The 21,203-nt window shown below is 42.9% G+C and overlaps 1 protein-coding gene across 1 annotated transcript in view; it reads right to left on the reverse strand.

Moving 5' to 3' along the window:
- The window catches only part of Mttp (microsomal triglyceride transfer protein), a 41,192-nt gene that overhangs the window by 9,873 nt on the left and 10,116 nt on the right, over positions 1-21,203 (reverse strand). Inside the window, 12 exon segments of the mRNA NM_001107727.1 lie at positions 1,019-1,246; positions 2,562-2,683; positions 2,778-2,875; positions 4,955-5,166; positions 6,586-6,798; positions 11,282-11,389; positions 12,066-12,234; positions 13,590-13,747; positions 14,726-14,876; positions 15,615-15,754; positions 16,034-16,150; positions 17,798-17,905. Of these exon segments, the coding sequence (NP_001101197.1) occupies positions 1,019-1,246; positions 2,562-2,683; positions 2,778-2,875; positions 4,955-5,166; positions 6,586-6,798; positions 11,282-11,389; positions 12,066-12,234; positions 13,590-13,747; positions 14,726-14,876; positions 15,615-15,754; positions 16,034-16,150; positions 17,798-17,905 (1,824 nt within the window).

Below are 21,203 nucleotides of genomic sequence, written 5' to 3' on the forward strand. Positions count from 1 at the left end.
CTCCAGGGCTCTTCGGAGAGACGAACCCTCTCTGTCTCTCAGAAAAATCCAACTGGACAAGTCATCTAAAGCCCACAGTATCTTAGACATAGACACGGTTCCACATAAGAAGAACTATTATAAGACTTAGCACCAAGGAGCTCTGAAAAAACCCTGAAGAACAAAGTCAAGGAAATAAAAGTACTTGTGTTCCCTATGGATGAGACAGCTTCTCTATGCCCGGGGAACAAGGGCTGGTGTCAGCAGGGGCTCAGGGGCTCACTAGTTGGATGTCATCAAAGCAATGCACCCCATTGATTTTCATAATCATTGTCATCACAAATGATGCCAGCTACTTCAGCACCTGCATTCAGGGTAAAAAGATAAGATACCCCCACAACTCTGTCCCCCAGTGCAGGGAAAACCGTGTTTGCAAGTAAAATCAGCTATGTTCTGTCCTATCGCAGGCATTCTCTACCAAGCAGCTGATCACAGAGAAAGCAAACGGCACTCACCAATCAAAGGGGAAAGGGCAGCCATAGCAAGAGGACCAACGACACGGGAGTGAGCCCCAGAATCCCTGGTGCTTTAACTCGTATTTTCTAGACATGTTTAGACTTTGTCTGCTGAGCCGGGGGAGAGGCTCAATTGGGTAAAGCGTCGGCCACACAAGCAGAAGGCCTGACTTCCGTCCCCATCACTCACCTAAAATCAAGGCTCAGTAGTGTACACCTGTAATCCCAGTGCTGAGGGTCAGAGACAGGAGAATCCCTGGGACTTGCTGTCTGGCTATCATAGCTTAACTGAGCATGATTTAGAGTCAGTGAGAGACTGTCTCAAAAAATAAGCTGGAAAGCAATTGTGGAAGGCTTCCAAGGTTGATGGCTGGCTTCTACATGATCTAGTCATTCATAGATGTGCTTACTGTGCACAAACATGTAGACACACACACACACACACACACACACACACACACACACACACACACACACACTGGAACTCAGTAAGTTCTTGCAGGCTGAGGGAGGTAGAGAATTACCTGAGAATGGTCTATTAGCAGAATAAGTCCTTTCACCACACTGACAGGGTCGCCGGACGCCGACAGCATTTTGGACATCAAATCACTGTATCCGTTAAAGAACGTGACAGGTCTAAGCTGAACATCAAACAGGATGGCTGACATACCAGCATACGAGTCAAGGTTCTCCTCTCCCTCATCTGGAGTGGCTGCAATTAAGCCTTCCAGCCCTTGGGCTTCAATGACCACCTAGGGAGAAAAGGACACAAGGTTGATAGCCTCAGCTCCCCACCAGCTCCACGGGTGATGGAGAGGTCTCTGAGCTACAGAGAGACCTTTTCAGGAACAAAACTTCAAGTGTCTTCTGCAACTAGGCAAGGGTAAGAACGAAACTTCTGTGTCTAACACAATGGAGATTAATTTTCCCTGTCTACGCTTCACAACTACCTTCGGATGTATGGAAGGTTTTATTCATTTAGTAGATGAGGTGAGGACAGGTGAATATTATTCACTTAGCTAGTATGTGGCAGAAATGGCTTGAATCCTTGCTGTGTGACTACAAAGACCACAGGCATTCTCTTGGAGAGCTTACTTTCCCCAAGCTGCCTCAAGCAACAGACTTGCCGTCTTCATGAGCCTCTGACAGGAGATGGAGGGGCACGGACACTCCACCCATCAGCTGTTCCAAGAGGGCACACTCATGCTCCTCCATGTCAAACTTGCATCCCTCACCACAAGAATGAGGCCACACTACGAGAAAGCTCACACCCAGATGACATGACTAGCCTGTAAGGAGTTTGGCTTATTGTCCATCCCTCATAGACAGGCTCTAACCACTGTGTGCTTGGCATTTCTGAGACACACGAGACAGCAGGTGGCAATGCCTTGGCACGGCAGGTATGGGATCTGACCATGGTGCTATTGAACAGGATGAGGAGTTCATATTGATGAGCCCCCAGGTTTCCATAATGACAGATCATCGTTGAGGCTTGGATAACTTCAATTAGAAGGTTATAATCTGTTATTCATAGAGCTAAAGTGACATCATGGTTCACAGTAAAGATAAATCATTGCTTAATTTAGGACTAAAATTCAATCAGTTCTCAACTGCTAATACTTGATTCTTCTCTTTCTTGGCAGTATTGGGGAAGTATAAACTAATTCCTCAAGAGCTGTACATTGTAAGATTTTGTACATCGAAGTTTCTTATAGGGGCAATCAGTCTTGGTAGAGATAAGCCAAAAGGCAAACACAACATAAAATTAAACACTTAGGGATATCTAAGTAATGTATTCCTGAATGAAAGTCTAACTGGCAACTTCTGGTGCAGCTTTAAGTTTGTTTGTCTATCTGTCTCTTTTTGTGTGTATTACAATATATATATATATATATATATATATACACACACACATATATATACACACATATATATACATATATATACCACCATTAACTTACAAACTAATTTGTAAGATATAAAATGTATTCTGTAAAGCTACCTTCAGTACATGACATTTTCCCTCAGACAATTTCCTTTCATTAGTAAGCCATGGCCATGAGGTACCTGGCTGCCATGCAGCTCCGCCTTTCCGATGTACTGGAAGATGTTCAGGTTACTTCTCCTCAGAATGCCAGACCCAGAGTAGAGGATATCAAGGCTGTAGGTGGACGCCGCGTGGGGACTGCCTAATGACAAAAGGACCACGGGACTCAGTCACAGTTCCAGCAACGATGAAAGGGGGCGGGAGGGGCAGCTCCTGGGGGGGGGGGTGTCACCTACGTTCTACGTAGCCAGTGTAGGCAGAAGAGGATCCACTCTTGGAGAAACGGTCATAATTGTGAACAATCATCTCCTTGAGAACCCGACGGATCATTTTGCTGCAACACAGAAGAGAGGCCTTTTCATTCACGGTCACGTCTGCCTCCCAGGTCAAGTTGGGAACACAACCAAATCCCAGTGCTGAAGAAGAAAAGTCCTCATGCCATCATGAGACCCAAGGAAGTGCTGGCTGGGCATCGGTGGCAAGATGGGGGCTCTCCCCTTCATTGCTCAAATAGCTGACGGGTAGTTCCATGTCAAAAGGACAGACCATAAGGATACCCGGCCACGAGATACCTTCAGCTTTAGGAGCAGAAAACTCAATTTGACTCATCACGGTTGGACTTAAATAGTCTATACATTAAGAAAGCTGTGCCAAACAGGAGGCTGCTGCGTACATTTTTTTTTTTTTACTTTTTCTTTCCCTTCTAAAATCACCCTTGGCAAACGATACAAAACCAGAGACTTCTAGGATTGCTATCTGTGTATTTTCTGCCACAGAAAAAGCTCAATAGAGCCCACAGGAGGAGGATTCTCTCCTCTGAAGCTTTAGCTCCTCCTGCACCCCTGTGTCGTGTTTATGGAATTAGCATTGAGAGCTTCCCACTTCTCATCATCCCACACTGATCCGTACAACTACAACACACCGAAGCCCCCAACTAATCAACCAGAGTGAGCCAGGCTAGCTCGGAGGCAGGAGCATTTTGCAAGGTAGGAATGGCTCTTTATTAATAATCTCCCTATCCGTCAATATCACCAGGTCACTGGATTTTAAGCTTAGAAGAGAAAAGATCATGTTCTCAAATATTCAAGGGTTTTCTGTGGATGAACTTCAGACACGTTCTGCTTCGTTCCAGAGGCAAACCCAGAGCCAATGAGAAGGCACATTGTAAACAGGAAGACACAATAATGAAGTCCTGAACTTGGGTCACAGATTCGTTTGGTGGCAGTGAGCTCCCTGACATCATAGACAGTCAGTGGAATCTGCTGTCACTTGCCAGGAAACAAAACAAAAACAAACAAAACACCCCTACACTGGAAAGAGATACATACCAAGCAAGGTAGACCTTAATTTCCCTGCCTGCTCTAAGGGTTTTGTTTCTGAGAAAGTGATGTCAATGTTTACAATGGCTTCTTCACATTTCTCAGGCTGCTTTCTGTCCCACTCCCTCCTCTTTCCTGTCCCCAGAAAACTAGGTTCGCAAAGCAGAGGCATGGTCCACACCTGGGCCTCCTCCAAGGAGGTCCTGAGTAACAATAGAAGAAACAGAAGAATCTGATCCATGTGGGCAAGAGCATCCTGGATTCCTTTCTGCTCCTGACTCCTCTGTTCTGACTGTCCCGCTCCTCCCTTGCGGGAGAGATGCCCTATAGTCCTGCCAAGGTTGGACCCCCAGTGCAGGGGAATATGGGGGTGGGGAATAAAGGGGATGTATCTGGGAAATACCTGCATGGGGGAAGGGGAGGGGAGGGAATGGGGGCTTATGAACAGGAAACCAGGAAGGGGAATAACATTTGAAATGTAAGTAAAGAAATATATCTAATAAAAAAAAGAGTGGGTGACATTCAGAGTGAATGTGGAAGGCGGCTTTTGGGAGATGTGATAAAGTGAGTTTAGGGAGAATGACTGAGCACAGGAAGTCAGCCAGTGAAGCTCTTCAGAGCCTGGCTCTTCCTAAACTGGGCGGTGACTAAGATTTGCAACTCAAGTGGCAAATTCAGGGGGATTGTGATAAAAGTCTCCAGAAAGTCCTCACATTTGAAAAGCTAAGTTTCTTTGTCTCATTGTGCTACTTACAAAAATAGTCCTGTTGAAAATGCAATTAGACTGTGAAACTTTACTAACATTTGGTGATATATATATATATATATATGTATATATATGTATATATATATATATTTACCATACTGAGCGGATACCCAGAGAGGCAGCCCTACCCAGAGCTCCCAATCTCAATCAGTGAAAAGAAAGCTGTTTTATCCAACTCACTAAAGAGTTTCTTTGGGGAAAGTTGGCACTCGTTAGGTGCATGTAACATTGCCCAGTGTACTGACCAGATCATGGTTATTAGCTATGTGGCACCATATCAATACACAGATAGGCTTGCATAAAAAGAGGCCTGTGGAATGCATGGTACCTTGCAGGCATTTCGAAATGCAGGATGTCTTGCACGATGGTGAGCATGTATTTGTTCATTTCTTTAGGAAGTTCCCCAATAGACAGCAGAATGTTCTTCACATCCATGTAGGAGGGGTTGTTCTTTAAGATGACAGCAGCAGCCGTTGTGCGTACAGTCTTTTCATGAACCTTACGATTCTGATGGTATATCCTGTTCAAGGTCTTCTTCACCTGTTAGGAGATGTTTTAAGTTTAGCACAACCACGGAGTTTTAAAATTGCTATTGGAGGGACAGTAAGGTGGGTCTGTGGCCAACCTTGATGATGTGTATGAGTTCCACTCTTTGGACCCACATGGTGGAAGGAAAGAACTGGCTTCAAAAGGTCGCCCTCTGAACTCTTCATGTGTGCCATGATGCGTGTGCATCACCTGATAGAAACTTCTAAGGCTGCTGATGTGGCAATGGGCCTTTTGTTGGGGGTGAGGCACTATGAACTGATATTTTCTTACAGTAAAGTACCTCAGATTCCTTTCCTCTCTTATTTAAAAGAAAATTTAGCATGCTAGTTTCTAGTGGTAGATTTAGGTTCATCATAAAGGTCAAAACAGTTTCCAAATATCTTCAACCCAACTTCTGAACAATCCCTGCCCCCCATATCAACATTCCGCACCAGTCTATGGTCTGAATGTGTCCCTCCAAAATTAGATGCAGTCATCTGTATGGTGGTGTTAAGAGGGTTGCACACTTGAGAGGTGGGGTCTGGTACAGCATAATTGGGTCCTAGAAGAGTTGCCCTTAGGAGGACTCAACACAGGTTTCACTGGGCTACACTAGTTCCTTCAAGAATCGTTGTCTAAAAGGGATTACAACTCCTCCCTTGAATCTTGATGTATACCATGCCATATTCTTCAGTTCTTGCCCTTTGCTTTTCCCTATCTCCTCACATCTTGCCTTTGCTCTCAGACCTGTAGGAGTTACATATCCCACCCAAGAACAAGCAGCTGGGAAAGGACCCCGAGAACATATAGCTAGGTTGATCTTTCTTAAAAGCCTACACCTCGTGCTTCCCAGCCCACTGCCTTCTGGTAGAGGGACACTCAGTTGCGACCTGCAGATGGCATCCTGAGTGACAAGCACTCTTGTGGAAAGCTCATATCGAAACACGACCACCTCTAACAAAATCACGATGTAGGGGGCTTCCAGAAAATGATGCGTGCGCAGGTGAGGCTGCATACTTCTGACATACCCACTGAAAACCCTAACGACATTCTGAGACGTACAAAAGCAAAGCCGTTTCCAGAGAGAATCTGTTTCTCAGCATCGTGCTCTCACCAGCTGAGCCACCTGGCCAGCTGCTGGAATTTGTCTCTTAAAATAAGAAAATGCTTGGGGATACAGGACATAGCTGCTCAAAATGTAGGGCCAATTGAGATTAACCATAAATACAAATGAAGGATTATTTCTAGGCAAAAGAGAGTGACTGTTATGGGAAAACAACAACAAAATAGATAGATAGATAGATAGATAGATAGATAGATAGATAGATAGATAGATAGATAGATAGATAGACAGACAGACAGACAGAGCCAGAATGACTTGGTTTTTCCCTCCCTCCTCCTGCTAATGTTGCAGACAGTCAAGTTGCTTACCTCGTCTGTGATGAAGGAGGCATCGTATCTCTGGAGAACAGTGGTAGCCAGGTGACTGACGGGCCCTTCCCCAGCCTCAGCGTACTTCAAAAGGAGCGGGATGCCTTCAGGAAGCAGGGCGTTCTTCAGAGCCAGCAGGTACATCGTGGTGTCCTCTTTCTTCTCTGGTTTTTCAAGTCCTCCCAGGATTAGCTTCTTAGCTTCAACCACTGCCTAAAACACCACACCCCTCAGACAAATGCCCAACTACAACACTCACACAGGGAAACAACATCAACTTCTAGGAAGCTTTGCTTTGGTTGCCACGTAAAACTTGTTAAGGTATGGAGTCCTCACAAATGTACGCTTACGAGATCTAGAAAAGCAGAGCACGGTTAGTAACGGACAGCCTTTAACACACTCTCAGTGCATAAGGGCGATTCCGGATTAAGCTCAGTTGTTACGTGTGGAGAAAACTTCCTCAGCACTCTGAACAAAAGACAACTGTGGTTCCAGATCCCCAGAGCCAATTGTTTATGATCTAATACTGCAGCGTTCATGGGGATAATCTCCTGGACCTCCTGGCGATACCATGCTTCATGAGTGCTTGGGACCCTTAGATAAAATAAGACAGCATTTGCTTCTTTATATGCACCACCCTGCTTACTTGAGTCATCTCAGGAGTCGTTGTTGCCCTCAATAATAAGGTGACTCTGTGCAAATGGCTATGCTGTGCTGAATACATCGTCATGAACATCTGCTTCCGCTCGCTATTTTCAACCCATGGCTGGTTAAATCTCAAGAGGAGAATCCACATATGTACAGGGAACCACTATACTGGCATCTTTGTATTTGATAAACGGACAAGGAATTCTTTGAGAACATTTGGAATGATGTTCTGTGCATCTTTATAGTAAAGGGTTGATGTGTCTAGTATAAAAGTCAGCATTCACTAAATAATGATACCTGAGAATTTTATATATCGGTTTTACCTTGGCCATAATATTTAAGGCAGAAATTGATCAAATAAATCAGCTGCTTAATAATGGTTGAAATTGGAAATGTAGGGATTTGTCATTCTTGGGTGTCTTAGATGTAATACTACGTTTAATTTCTATCGTGACTGACAATCATTTTCAACGTCCCTGCTTTTCTTGCTTGTTTATCGTACATTCTCTCTGTAGGCTACCCCTATGAAACCATTTGGTGTCAGTGGTGATCCTCCATATTGTCTGTAATAACAAGCATTGAGAAGCAAAGGTGACACAGTCATGTTTTTCTGTAGCAGAAGACAGTAGGGACCGGAGGAAATAGCAGAAGAAAAGTATGAGTGAACATGAGCTCGTAATAACAAAGGGGAGAAAAGGAGCTGCACAGATTTGGCACTTTAATCTTGTAAAGTAGCAAAAGGCTTTTAGATGGATATTACTAGATTTAACCCACTTGGGTTTGCTGTGTTTCGTTATGTTTATGAAGCAAGTTATGTGATTTTTTTTTAATGGAACAGGTGAGAGATTTGATAGGCTACTCAGGCCAGCAAAGAAGCTTTCAACAAATAAGACTAAGATACAAAGTTGTAGGTGAGCAACAGCAAGTAAATTCATATCAGCAAAGCTCACCTATGAACACTGCATTCATCACAGAAAAGGGTCCAGTCAAGGAGGAAGTGGTAGCACCCCATAAAGGTCTAAGGACAAGAATTATTCTATACACACCACTCAACAGAGACAGAGAAGCTCATTTGATTGTGGTAAAGGGTTGAATTATCAGGAAGACAGTAAGAACTATACACAACAACAACAGCAACAACAAGAGAGCATCCTCACATATCAAATATGCATTAAGAAATCTGAAAGAAGAAAGATTGTAGCTCAAGAGACACATAGGACTTCACAGGCCGTTTAGACCAAATGAGGAAACGCTGGACTTGAACTCCTCTTGAGGCAAACACACCCAAGTCATCCACTGACTGTCACATCCTATTCCCACGAAGTAGATTTTTCTTTCTCAGACATTGTGTATTAGGTGAAATTATACCTTTCGGTGTTTTGTTGTTGATTGGGGGCCTTTTTGAGACAGGGTCTCATTAGGTAGCCTTAGCTGGCCTAGAGCTCACTATGTAGTCCTCAAACTCACAGAGATCTATGTTCCTCTGCCTCCTGAGTGCTGTGATTAAAGTTGTGCTGTGTTATATCTGACACACTACAAGTTTTAACAGATTTAAGGAGACTGAATCCACATAAAATATTTTTCAGCCACAGTTATGTGAAACTAGAAATCAAATAACAGGGAAAAAAAAAACCAAGGAAAAGTAACAAATATGTGCACATTGAACAATTTTCTCGTGAGTAACTTGGCTAAAAGAACTTAAAATACATTTTTAGTTAAGTAAAAAAGGAAATACAACATACTTTATGGTTGCAGTAAAAACCGCCCTAAGAATAAAACTTATAGCAATAATTGATGACATCCAAAGGCATCTCCAATACATAGCGTATTATATTTCAAATAACCGTTAAGAGCAAACTAAGCTCAAAATTAGCATAAGGAAGAAAATAACAAAAGCCAGACAAGAAATAAATGAAATAGAAAATAATGCAAAAAAATTTTGATGAAAATTGCTTTAAAGACAAAATTGTGAGTTTTAAAAAACATAAAAAAAAATTAACAGACCCTGTGCCAAAATAAGAAACGAAGATAGAAGACTCAAGTAGGTGAAATCAGAAATGAAAGATGAGAGATAATTGCTGAGGAGACACAAAAGGTCCCCAGGGCAAGCCGTGAGGAGCAAGGGGCGCACAGAAGACAGCACAGCTTAGAGCAGCCGCCCAGCTACTTAAAATGTTGAGTGCAAACAAGATTACAGGATGAAAATTCAGTGGTGTGAACGCCCAAGTAATGAACAAGCTGACTGGGTAGTTAAGTCTCCTGTGAAGGAAAGACTGTCAGCCAGAAGGCATCGCTTTCAAAAAAATGCCTCTACCAAACCATTCTCAAACTCTCCCAAACAACTGAAGGGAAGGGAATACTGCTACTACCACTGCACAAAGACACCAGAGCCACAGACATTATCAGAAGACTAGGAACAAATTTTACTGCTGAACATGGACTTGAAACTTCTCAACCAAGCGACATCAGCCGGGAGAAGGAGAAAATGGCTCAGCAGTTAAAAGCACATGACGCTCTCGAAGAGGACACTGTTTCGGTTTCCAAACCCAAGTGGCAGCTGGCAACCATTGGTAGCTCCAGTTCCAGGGTATCAGATACCCTCCCTGCTGTTCACTGGTACCAGGAACAAATACAGTGCAATTACACGCATGCAGGCCAAGCACTCCTACACATAAAATAAACACCAACCTATGCATTCTGCATGATTGAGATTCAACCCTGTGATGAATTCAGCCATGGTTTTGCAAAGGCAAATCAACAAAGGTGGCTGAAGCAGAGTGAAGGTCAAAATAATACGGCCGTGTCAACAGATGAAGAAGGGATGGCGGACTAAACGTCCTATTCTGATAATGCTCAGCAAATTGGGTGTAGAAAGAGTGTCTCCCATGATGAAAGCCGTAGGTGGTGAACTCATAACTAACACACTGCACAGTGAAATGCTGAAGGACTCTCCATGAGCAGGAACAAGACAAGGACACTTAGTAGGCACCACTCTTCCCCATTATTATAAAAGTCCTCGCCAGAAATAGAAATAAAAACCCTCAAGTAGGAAAAGATATATGTGGGTTCCCCTGTTTCATTGCCAAGTAGAGTTAGACAGGGGAAAGTCTACGACTCCACTATCTCACTATTGGAACTGATAAATAGACTTGGTAAAGTTGCAGAACAACAGTGTCAACCAACAAAATCAGCAGTATTTCTAAACATTAAAAATGTAGTATCCAAAAAGCCTTTTTATAATAGCATCAAAAAACACTTATGAGTATTATAAGCCAGGACACGAGACACTGTCTACTGAACGTAGAAAATAGTGATAGAAACAGGTCCGCCAATAAATAAAAGGATCTCCTATATTTATAGGTTAGAAGAATTAATAGCATTAAATGTGTATATGACCCAAGGACACCTACAGACTCAATGTAAGGCACATAAGCATATCAATGACATTCTTCAGGGACCAAATGGTCAAATCAACTGAGAAAGATCAAATATTAAAGCTAGAGGCATCACACTTTTAAAATACAATACAAAGTTGTAGTCATAAAAAAGGGTATGGTGTTTGCATAAATTTGTAGAAACAACAGCCTGTGTAATCAGCCTGGGATGAATAAGCCCACAGAGCAATGGTCAAAGAATTTTCTACAAAAAGGCGAAGGACAAGCAATGGGGAAAAGGCGGTGTCTTCAATCATGGCTGTTGAGTAAATGTGCATTCGCATACAGAAGAATAAACGTGGATCCCTTACTAACTCCTCTATAAGAATTAGGTCCAAAGTAGCTAAATATTTAAACTTGAGAAGATCTGAGACTTCGAGACATGGAGAAGGAAGCATCCTTTAAACATCTGGTGTTGAGAAACAAAGACTCATCACTGTGGGGAGCTACAGTGAGAGACAGAAGTTAAGAAGAATACCAATGAGCAGCTCAACTGTAAAGTGTGGACAGAGAATGATTGCGGAGTTGGAGACTAGGGAATGGCCATGCTGGCTGTATGGCTACACTGTGCGTGCACAATCTGGACACAGTGGGTACGAGTCTGTGGCACTTACCTTGAGCTTGCAGCCTTCATTCTGACACAGCTTCCTGACTAGGGCTCCAATGATGATCATAACCGACTCTCTGATGTCGTTGCTTGCAAAGGAACCTTTGAACTTGCTCTGTGGCCAAAAAGAGGTCAACTAGGTCACCAGGACACTACAGCTTTCCAAAGGGACACTTCTCAGCTAATAAAGGAACCAACATCTGGGGGATGACTTTGTGTTTCTAGACAATAAACTCAGAATCTTATTTTTGAGACACTTAGAAATGTGTTGTCTAGTTTTGCATGGATTGCTAGACTGACCGATCCCAAGTGATCTTACCCCCTTTCTGTGTACCCTTCAGGATTTGATTATTCAGTTTCATCTAGGATCCCCAAAAGTCTGTAATATTCTTTATATGAACCAGAGGTATCAGTGTGTATGTAAAAATAGCATGAATATTTTTGATGTCAAAGTAATCCTAACCGCTTATCGAAGCATCGTACAAACTGTTAAGTCTCCTGTTTTGTTCGTCCTTTGCCACATGATAAGGTAGGTGGCTGCAATCTTCAAGTTGTCATAAAGTGTAGGTCATGCTGGTCACTAGACCCTCAGAGCCCCCAAGTGAGAAGGTTGACTGTGCTGGCTAATGCACAGAAAAGAGGCTGGCAATGTGAATGCCAGGAGGACTCTCTCCTTTGGCCTCAACTCTGACTGGATCCACTTTTAATACCAGCTTCCATTTAAGACGTTTCGTTTATCATTTTTACTCTAGCAGCCCATGGTCACCATTTTCCCAGTGTCCCAGACTTACAAGGAGGGCTCGCAGGAGTTCTTCATCAGGATGGGAGGCAAATCCACATGCATAGAGGAACCTTTCCTGGAGAATGATACTGCTGTCGCTTTTGAAATCCAAAAAGTCCAGGATGGCTTCCAGTGAGGCTGGAGTCTGAGCAGAGGTGACGGCGTCCACCAGCTGAGGGCTGTGAGACAGACGGATAGCAATGCTTACGGCGCTTAGGAAAGTGCTACGCAGCCCCACCGCTCACAGCTTTTTGTCAATCTGAACTTCCTAAAGAAGTACATCTTTCCCTTTGGACAGAAATCATAAATAATACATTCCCAAAAACCACTTTATTCTGCTCAAATTTCTCCTTCCCTTCTCTTGTCTTGAAACATACAAACCATTGCACTATACTAGCCCAAGCAAAATACACTCTAAGATTTGTAAGTTAAAATTATGTAAATATCATAAATCAGGCTCTAAATATTTTATGTGGGATAATAATACATATTGCCCAAAGTCTCAAGGTGAATTTTCTCTAATTAGCTTTACTCATATATACATTTCTCAAATGCCTAATTTAACTAGAGCACCGTTCATTATTGATAGAGAATGAAAACTATTTTAAGTTCATATTATAAGGGGGAAGTTTTTGCCCTTTAAAAATAAAAGACACAATTATATAGTTATGTTTTATTCACAATAAATATGTTATTGTCTCTCATGAAAAATGTGTAGTTAAAACATGGTCATGAAAACACGTCTTTGGCTAGTTGAGTCTGGGTATGATAAAATTTTGACTAATTGTTCACACATACAGAACATAGGAATGTAAATATTACAGACTGAGCTCATGCTCACAGGGGCCCACTCCTATAATCCCAGTCCCTAAGAAAGCTGAGACGGGAAGATCAACCCAGGTTCAAGGCCAGGCTGAGCTACATAATAAGTTTTAGGATGGCATGGGCTACAGAGTAAAACCTTGTCTCAAAATCCATCAAACAAGTTGATTAATAGCTTGAGAACAGAATCCCACGGAAGGAAGGCAGCCCCGCATCTCAGAGCATGATAAACTCAAGCCTGTACTAACTTGGACTCATGGGCACAAAACAATAGTCGTGAGAATCAGTGTAAAGCTTGCTGGTACATCTCTGGCCAAGTGAGCATTAAGTTACAGCTGTTAGAAAACGCAGGCCAACAGTTGCACTGGTTTAGAAGTAGGACAGAAGACTGAAAGCTTCTTCTGGGTCCTTCTTACTTAATAAAAAAACTAACCGGGTTGGAGAGATGGCCCAGTGGCTTAGGGCACTGCCACTCTTGCAGAAGAACCTCGTTTGTTTCCCAGCACCCATACAGCAGTTCACAACCACCTGACTCCAGGGGATCCAACTCCCTGCACTGATCTCTAAGGGCAACAGATATGCATGGTGCACATACATACAGGCAGCGAAGAGTTCATTCACGGAAAGCAAATATATCTTCAAAAATAAATTAAAAGACAATGGCAGCGTGAAACTTTCCTGACAGATGGCCCCAAATAGCAATGTGGCTTACAGAACTTCTTTCTTCTCTGCCTTCAGAATCTGAAGGATCTCTTCTCTCCTCGAAGTGCGGAGGTGCTGAATGAAGGCCAGGAAGCTCTGGACGGCCTCGGCGTTGGACAGGTTCTCAGGTTCCAGGTTCTTCCTGATAGATTGCCAGTGCTCCGCCAGCTACAAAACACAGCCGCAAGTGCAACCCCCTTAATTCTGAACTCCCGCCTTAGGAGAGCTGCTGTTCTCCACAGAGATACGATGGTCACCCCGCCATCTCATACACTGTGTGAAACCAGCAGCAAATACATAGGCTGGCTTTTCCCGGGGGGCCACGCTAGAACTGGATTTGCAGGACCTTGGCCCATGAGCTAACTGATGTTCGCATGTGTGGGTCCACCAATGACAGTGTTGTGACAAGCACATCTGCGGCCAGGCTGTGAGCACACTAGGGAAAGTGTGCAGAAGTGTGCAGCCGGGGATTTGGTATTTGGGAAGGGCAAAGTGAGACTTGTCACAGAGTTGTACTTGCTTTCTAGCTTGCTTGAACCTCACTGCAAATCGAAGTTCCAAACAGTCTGAGCTCCCTACTCTCTTTATGGCATTGCTTCCCTAGACTCCAATGCCGTGCTATTGCTGGGATCTGAACTGTCTAGAGTTTGTCTCTATGTGTATAATGGGGAGGGTCGTTTTCTCACATGCTACAGTTATCATACAATGGTTTTGAGAAGAGTAATAATGCTAATCAGTGGCATCCTTCACTTTCGAGACAAGCCAAATAACTTCCCTACTTTTTTTTTCTTACCTCATTGTATAGAAAGTTAAATTCTATTAGTGTGACTGTTAATCATGTGGTAAAATCACCATGCTGTTTAAAATGATTAATTCCTTCTTTTAAAGGACTAGTGGTTACTTCTGCTGCAGAAAGAGAGAAAGAGAGGAAGGAAGGAAGGAAGGAAGGAAGGAAGGAAGGAAGGAAGGAAGGAGGGAAAGAAGGAAGGAAGAGAGAGAGACAGAGAGACAGAGACAGAGACAGAGACAGAGAGACAGAGAGACAGAGAGACAGAGAGACAGAGAAAGAGAATGAGGAAGAGAAAGAGAGGTGAGGGGAACGCACAATTACAGCTCAGCATTAGACCCCAGTCTGTTCGCACTTACAGAAGGACAGCCTTTACAGACACTCTGGAGGACCTGTCCCACAATGGGAATGGCTTTGTACTTGGAATCAATTGCCTTAATTACTCCTGCCACTTGCTTCCCAGGTACCATTCTTGGGCCGGCTTCCGTTGTCTTCAGCTCCAATTTCTGCCTGTGCAACACCAAATGGAAACGGCACATTATAAGAATTTATGTGTGTGAGAGAGGAAAAAAAAAAACGCTAAAATTGCAATTCTTTCAGAAAACACAAAACCAACTAACTTACTCTATCCGTTTACACACAGTCTACGGCATCTCCAGAGATACCCTGAACCCCAACAACACCATTCAGTTTTTCTGGTCTGACTATTTTATTCAAAGATTTGCAAATTTAGGTCTAGACTTTCAAAATATCATGCCAAGAGGATAGAAGAAAGACAGTCTGTCAGGATGTAGAAGACCTGGGAGGTCTGTCAGCCCTTTTGAGTTAGCTTTCTGAAAATCGTGTTCAGGCAATCATGTGTCAACTATTAACCAAGACAGCAAAGCTCATTTTCAAAAAAAATTGTCTCAATGGTAATTTTTTTTTCTGACATACTCTCCCAGAATTTTGTCTTTCTGCCATCAAAAGACAGGCAATTGTACTGAAACTAGTATTTCCTATGTGTTACTGTAGATTGTATGAAAACTTATGTTGAACAAGTTGAAGTCAATTTTTACAAGGAATTCACAGTCGAAATGAAGAGGCCCTGTGTGCATACACAGACACACACAGACACACAGACACACAGACATACAGACACACACACACACACACACACACCTATTTACAAGTCAAACACAATATATAAAAGAAAACATTGACTCTAACAATGTATGAAGGAAAATAACACTCTTAGCATTGTCTTACTTCGACACTATTTTTCCTGCCACGGTTTGTAGGAAGTTCAAGGCAAAAGCCCTGGTCTCTTCTGCAACCACTGCTGTGACAAAGCTGTCCTCTATCTTATAGGTAGTGACAGAGGTGGCTTTTGAAGTGACACCCAGCACCTGCATAAGTAAGTGGATTAGCAGGAAGTTATTCTTAAAGTTTAATTGAAGCGAATAGCATCTGTCTTTCAACTTTCAAAAAAGTGCCTCTTGGATGCCATCCCCCACCCCGTACACACCTACAATGCCATGAAATATCTATTCATTTGGTGCTCGTGAAGACATAGCCTATACTGAAACTGATAAATGTTTTCTAGGTGTATTGCTTTGTTTCTTTTCTACTATCTTAAATCTCTACACAATGTCATTTTTCGAGTGCCTTGAGGGAAGCTACCATACCTGATTTGCTGTTGTAAATCCGGACCTCTCAATTTTGCATGTATCCAGAGCCTTAATTTTGACCACTTTGTCTTGCTGAGCCTGGTAGGTGACTTTACAATCCCCAGAGATATCTACCTGGAACGGAAAACAAAAGCATAATGTTTGGGGTGCCGTGTGGGTCTTCTCCACTCTCACAAGAAGAGGCTTGAATCTCGGGGTCCCTAACATGCCACTGAGAACTTCACCCCAACCCGGGACTACAAGACAGAAAGACAGAAGTCCTCAAAGACCTCTTACAGGATGCTTAATCTCACTGTCTTTGGTTAGACCTTAGAACATCTCATCAGCTGTCTCAGAAATCATGAACCATCCCTACTTCTCTCGGAGCCCAGGATCTGAATAAACTGCTTGACCATAACTGAACTCTCTGGCCATGTGGGTAATTGTCTGTTGAAGAAGAATGTTTTTAAAGGCTGTATCAAGATGGTACATATGATTTTTAAGAGAGAAAGATGGTCAAAAACTCTTGAAACTTGTGAGGTTAACTAAATTCATTGTCATTCATAATAAGATTTTGAGTTTAGACAAAAACATCCCCAAATAGACTCTGTTCGGCTCCTGTAAGCTTTCCCCTTGGGCCCCTGCCAGTACCATGCCGGCTGCTATTTTAGTAAGCTAGCCACATTCCCTTGGCCCAGCCCTGCCATCACAGTTTCTCCTCTGCTTGTGGGCTGGATGAGTTAAGATCAGGAAAACTGGTATCCAGATTGACTCAGTTCGGGGGGATAGCTGAGGACCCAGAATTCTCTCATTTCTATCTCCTCTCTGAATTAGGGGACTTGGTTCTGAATACCAGTGTTCCGTTCCAGATACCTGAGATTATTAAAATACAGCGACTCAGCTCATTGCTTACCTATGATTTTAGCATCCTTGGGATAAATCTAGAGAATGTATTTTTAATATGTTTCCCACAAGGCAGCAGGACACTTAACAACCCCCAAAGTTTTCTGCATATTTTACAATTATCCAAAGTTCCTTTAACATAACTGATTCTAATTCCTTAGCTCTATATTTAAGCAATAAACCATTTCGTATGTCAGTGAAATTTGACTATCCAACTTAGGCCAACTTTCTTAAAGGAGTATTTAATCCTGAAAGCTGTTATAATTGTCTGTGGACTTTCAACAGGCAAAAATGCTTACAAACAATTTTGATATACCTGTCGACAAATGCGATGTTGGTTGACTTCTTAATTGATCTACTCATTTATTTTGTAGTACTGGAGCTTGAACTGGGCCTCATGCTTGCTCAATAAGCTCTCTCTTACTGATCTATATCTCCCGTTCTTTTGATATCTTATTTTATTATTGCTTGGGGGATATGTGTGTGTGTGTTGTGTTTGTGTACGTCTGTGTGTATGTGTGTACACATCCATATACATACATGTAAGCCATAGAGGATATAAGGTATTTTCCTCCAGTGCTTTCTGCCTTATTCCCTTGAGACGGGTTCTCTCGTTGAACCTGCAGTCCACCAATTGGATCAACAGAACTGGTCAATGAACTCTCAGAATTCACCTATTTCTGCCTGCTTCACTGGTTACCCAACACGAGTGGCCAGAGTGGTGGGTTTCATTAAGTAACCAAACTGTCTTAAAGTTATTCTATGACCCAGGTAGACCTTGGCTTAAAACTGGGCCTTAGCCCCCACGTAGCTGAGATTACAGGGAGCGCCCCTCCCCCCTCACCAAGATACTGAGCTCTTAGGATTGTCACTAAGTACCTCATTGGTGGTTCCAGAGGTTAACTGCATCTGGAATAAGCTAGCCAAGCCTCTCTTGAGATTTTCTATGCCCACGGGCTCATTTTCATAGGAGTAGAACTCTTTGACCTAAAGGGAAGGAGAGAAATAAAATTGAAGCCATGATACATTGTTTATCAGATTCGATTAAACACTGGCTGGAGAAGGCAGGTTCTTACACCCACTGATTATGTGAGAGATTATTCTGTTAGTGCAAAGCCATGATTTCTTTCTTGTGAAAGGAAGCGGTTTCAGTTTCTAAGAAGCTAGATCCTCAGGAATAGATCCTCAGGAAATGGAACTTAGGAGTGGAAAATGAAGGTCACTGTGGAGAGCCTGGGATTTCTATGAAAACCAGGGCTGTGCGGGCAAGAAAAGGCAGGAGCATCATTCTCCTCCACAGCGCACACCTTTCCCCTGTAATTCTGCTGGAAACAAAAGCTGAATAATCGCGCAAATAAAAAACCAATGAACGTGAATGGAAGGTTCTTCGATGAGAAGGAGAATCACTACAAACAGCAGTCAACATTCCTCAAATGTCATGACGTCAGTAGGCTATGGCATGGGCTCGGGTTTGCTCGTGAACAGCCATGATGTCTGTGAACAAACTGCAGAGTACTGAAGTGTTTCCAGAGCGTCAATGCTGCTCCAGGTAGAAAAATATGCAGAGGTCGCAGGACTGGAGGGGTTGCTTCTGCTGTACAGCCTGCCCATGGCTCCTGCTGGAGGTTCTCATCAGAGAGTATGGGGGACGGGGAGGTTGAAAGGAGGAGTGATTGAGGATTGAGCAGGAATAGGAAGTGACTTGGCTCTCCTTTATCCTTGACAATTATTGGCCCATATCTTTTAGGATTTTTAATGAGTCTACAAGAAACAGCGCAAAAACCATAGAGATTTGCAGAGGGCAGCCTAGTACATCCACCTTAGACTGACTTCAAACACATCCCTCGGCTCAGAAGCAGAGGACGGATATGCCTTCCCTGTAAAAATTGCTATGCTCTACAGAAGCTGTAGCAGAGAGTTCCTGCCCCACCAATCCATTTCTCAAAAAACAACAAACAAACAACGGCAACAGAATCAGAATTTCAAACAAAATAGCAAGCTCAGGAATGTAATGAATCTAATTAATACCAACCTGAATAATTCAGCCTCCCTAAAAACTTCTCATGCACTAAGAGACAATATTGTGTCAGAATTAACCACACAAGTACTTCCAATTTCTATTTTGACTTCCTAGACATACTCCCGCCTGCCTAGTAACAGGTTTGCTGGATACTGTGTCTGTGATCAGTTTTAGTCACTATGCTGTGTAATCCTTAAGGGTTGGAATCGTGTTGTCTGCGCTGGTTAAAGGGGACCTGTGCCAGTGACTTCACTGTCTGAAAATCCAGGGATCATATTCTCAAACAAACCCCTGGCTGTCTCTCAGATGCAAGCTGCCTTTCTGATGCTCTATGCTATGGGATTCCCTTCCCATGGCAGCGACAGTATGGTTTCTAGTGCATGTGCCTGGGGGAAAGATATCTCTGGATTTCATGGCTACACAAAGCTTATAACTAGAATTCTCAGGCCCAGGAATCTCAGAAGTGCTTAGCCATGATGTGTGTTCGTGGAGGGTGATTTTTTTTTTGGTCAGAGTCTTAAGTGCTTCAGAAGCCATTTATGGGGAATGTTAATGCAATATCTACATTACCTCCCATTTCCCCAGTCTATAAAGAGTTCTTAGAGTTCTGGCTGGGCTGCAGGAGACGCTGGCCTTGTATTCAGTCTACAAGTAAGACCACATGCTCATCTATTACTGGTCGCCTCTGCAACGTCCAGCTTGCTGTCTTGACACTTAAGATGATGATGATGCAGTGTTATTTGTTTTCCAAGTAAACAATCCAAAAAGCATAAACTCTGAGACACGACCAAAAACATTTTAATTGTTTTCTATTAGTATCTATTGTCTTCCTACAGCTAGAAAATCGAACCAGCCTTTTGTTTTCTCCCTTTGTGGGGCTGCTATTTCAGAAGCTAAAATGCTGTGCATTTTTAGAGCAGACCAATCTGATCCAAAGTGAAGATAATGTTCTTATCCGTACTTGTCAGACATCGGAATTACTCAACGAGGATAATATTAATAAATCGGAACTTTGAAGTTTGACCCATGTGACTGTCAACGCAGTAATCTTAAATTCACTATTTCACAAGAGGGGCCAAGTATGTTTTATGGTGTTCAGGCCATAAAGCAGATAACTCCATTTAGTTCTGAAATGAGTTCTAGATACCCAAGTGCTAAGGCTTCCAATCTGAATCCACAGTCACCAGAGTTTCCAGAAACAGTATGTTAAGTTTTCCACACAGGAACTCAGAGTAAGGCTAGGGAGACTGCCAGGAAGGAAACACCCGGCATCCTGTGGTTAAGCCTGGGGCCATTCTTTTCTTTGGAACTGTATTTTCCCTTAGGAAGAAGTTGCCCCTCTTAAATGGGTACAATTACAGAGGGCAAACTTACATCCATTGCCTAAACAACAGAAATAAGTTGAATTGATCCTGACAAAAAAACAGGGAGTCACATGATATTTATCTAAGGCAAAGCACAGTTAAGAATGCTGTCAGAGTAAACAAAGGCACAGGCGAAGAACCTGGAAGCTTCCAAGCTGATGTTGACAACTACCACACACAGCCTCTTGCAGGGTCTGTGTGTGGGCAGGAGCTGCAAAGCCTGATTTAGATAGCAGATCCACCCCCAGGAAATAGCACAAAGTAAGAGGCAAACTTAATTTCATAGATACAGACAAGCAAAACCCAGGGTGGAATCCGGAAGCTGTCTAGTTGACCGGATTAGCATTTCCGGTCAAGAGTGTGTCTGTGCTATGAACACAGGCACCTTCCATCCCTCTGTGTCAATGAACTGAACAGAGACTGCCACCTTCCCAGCCTAGTTTAGTCCATGTAGACAAAGTCAGGTCAGGCGCACGCACTTACACGGGGGCGATGAGTGAAAAGAAAATATGTGATGAATAGGTATCTAAGTATTTTGTTAGGTTCCTTCACAACGTAAATAGGGGAGCTTTGAATGGGAGAGGAGAAAGGGAGGCTCTGGAAGGAAAAAAAAGATTCTCTAGAAATCCCAGGAATTTTGAATAGAATTTAATTTTGCCTTAGGATAGAAATGTCCTGTAAGAAAATGGTTCATCAGCAGCTTCCCTGCTTTCTCAGTTTCTCTCCTCGTAAACCTGAAATGACAACGACCTTTCTAACAGCGATGTGACCGGAAATTCCCTTTGGCTCCTTCTTAGTCTACAGGGTAGAGTCTTTTCCAAGCTTTTTATTGTGCAATTGAGAGAGATATAATGATGTACTTTAACCCGTGGCTACAGCAAGTCATCACAGACCACAGACA

This window comes from Rattus norvegicus, chromosome 2 (genome assembly GCF_021556685.1).
Source record: "Rattus norvegicus strain SHRSP/BbbUtx chromosome 2, alternate assembly SHRSP_T2T, whole genome shotgun sequence".
Taxonomy (NCBI): Eukaryota; Metazoa; Chordata; class Mammalia; order Rodentia; family Muridae; genus Rattus; species Rattus norvegicus.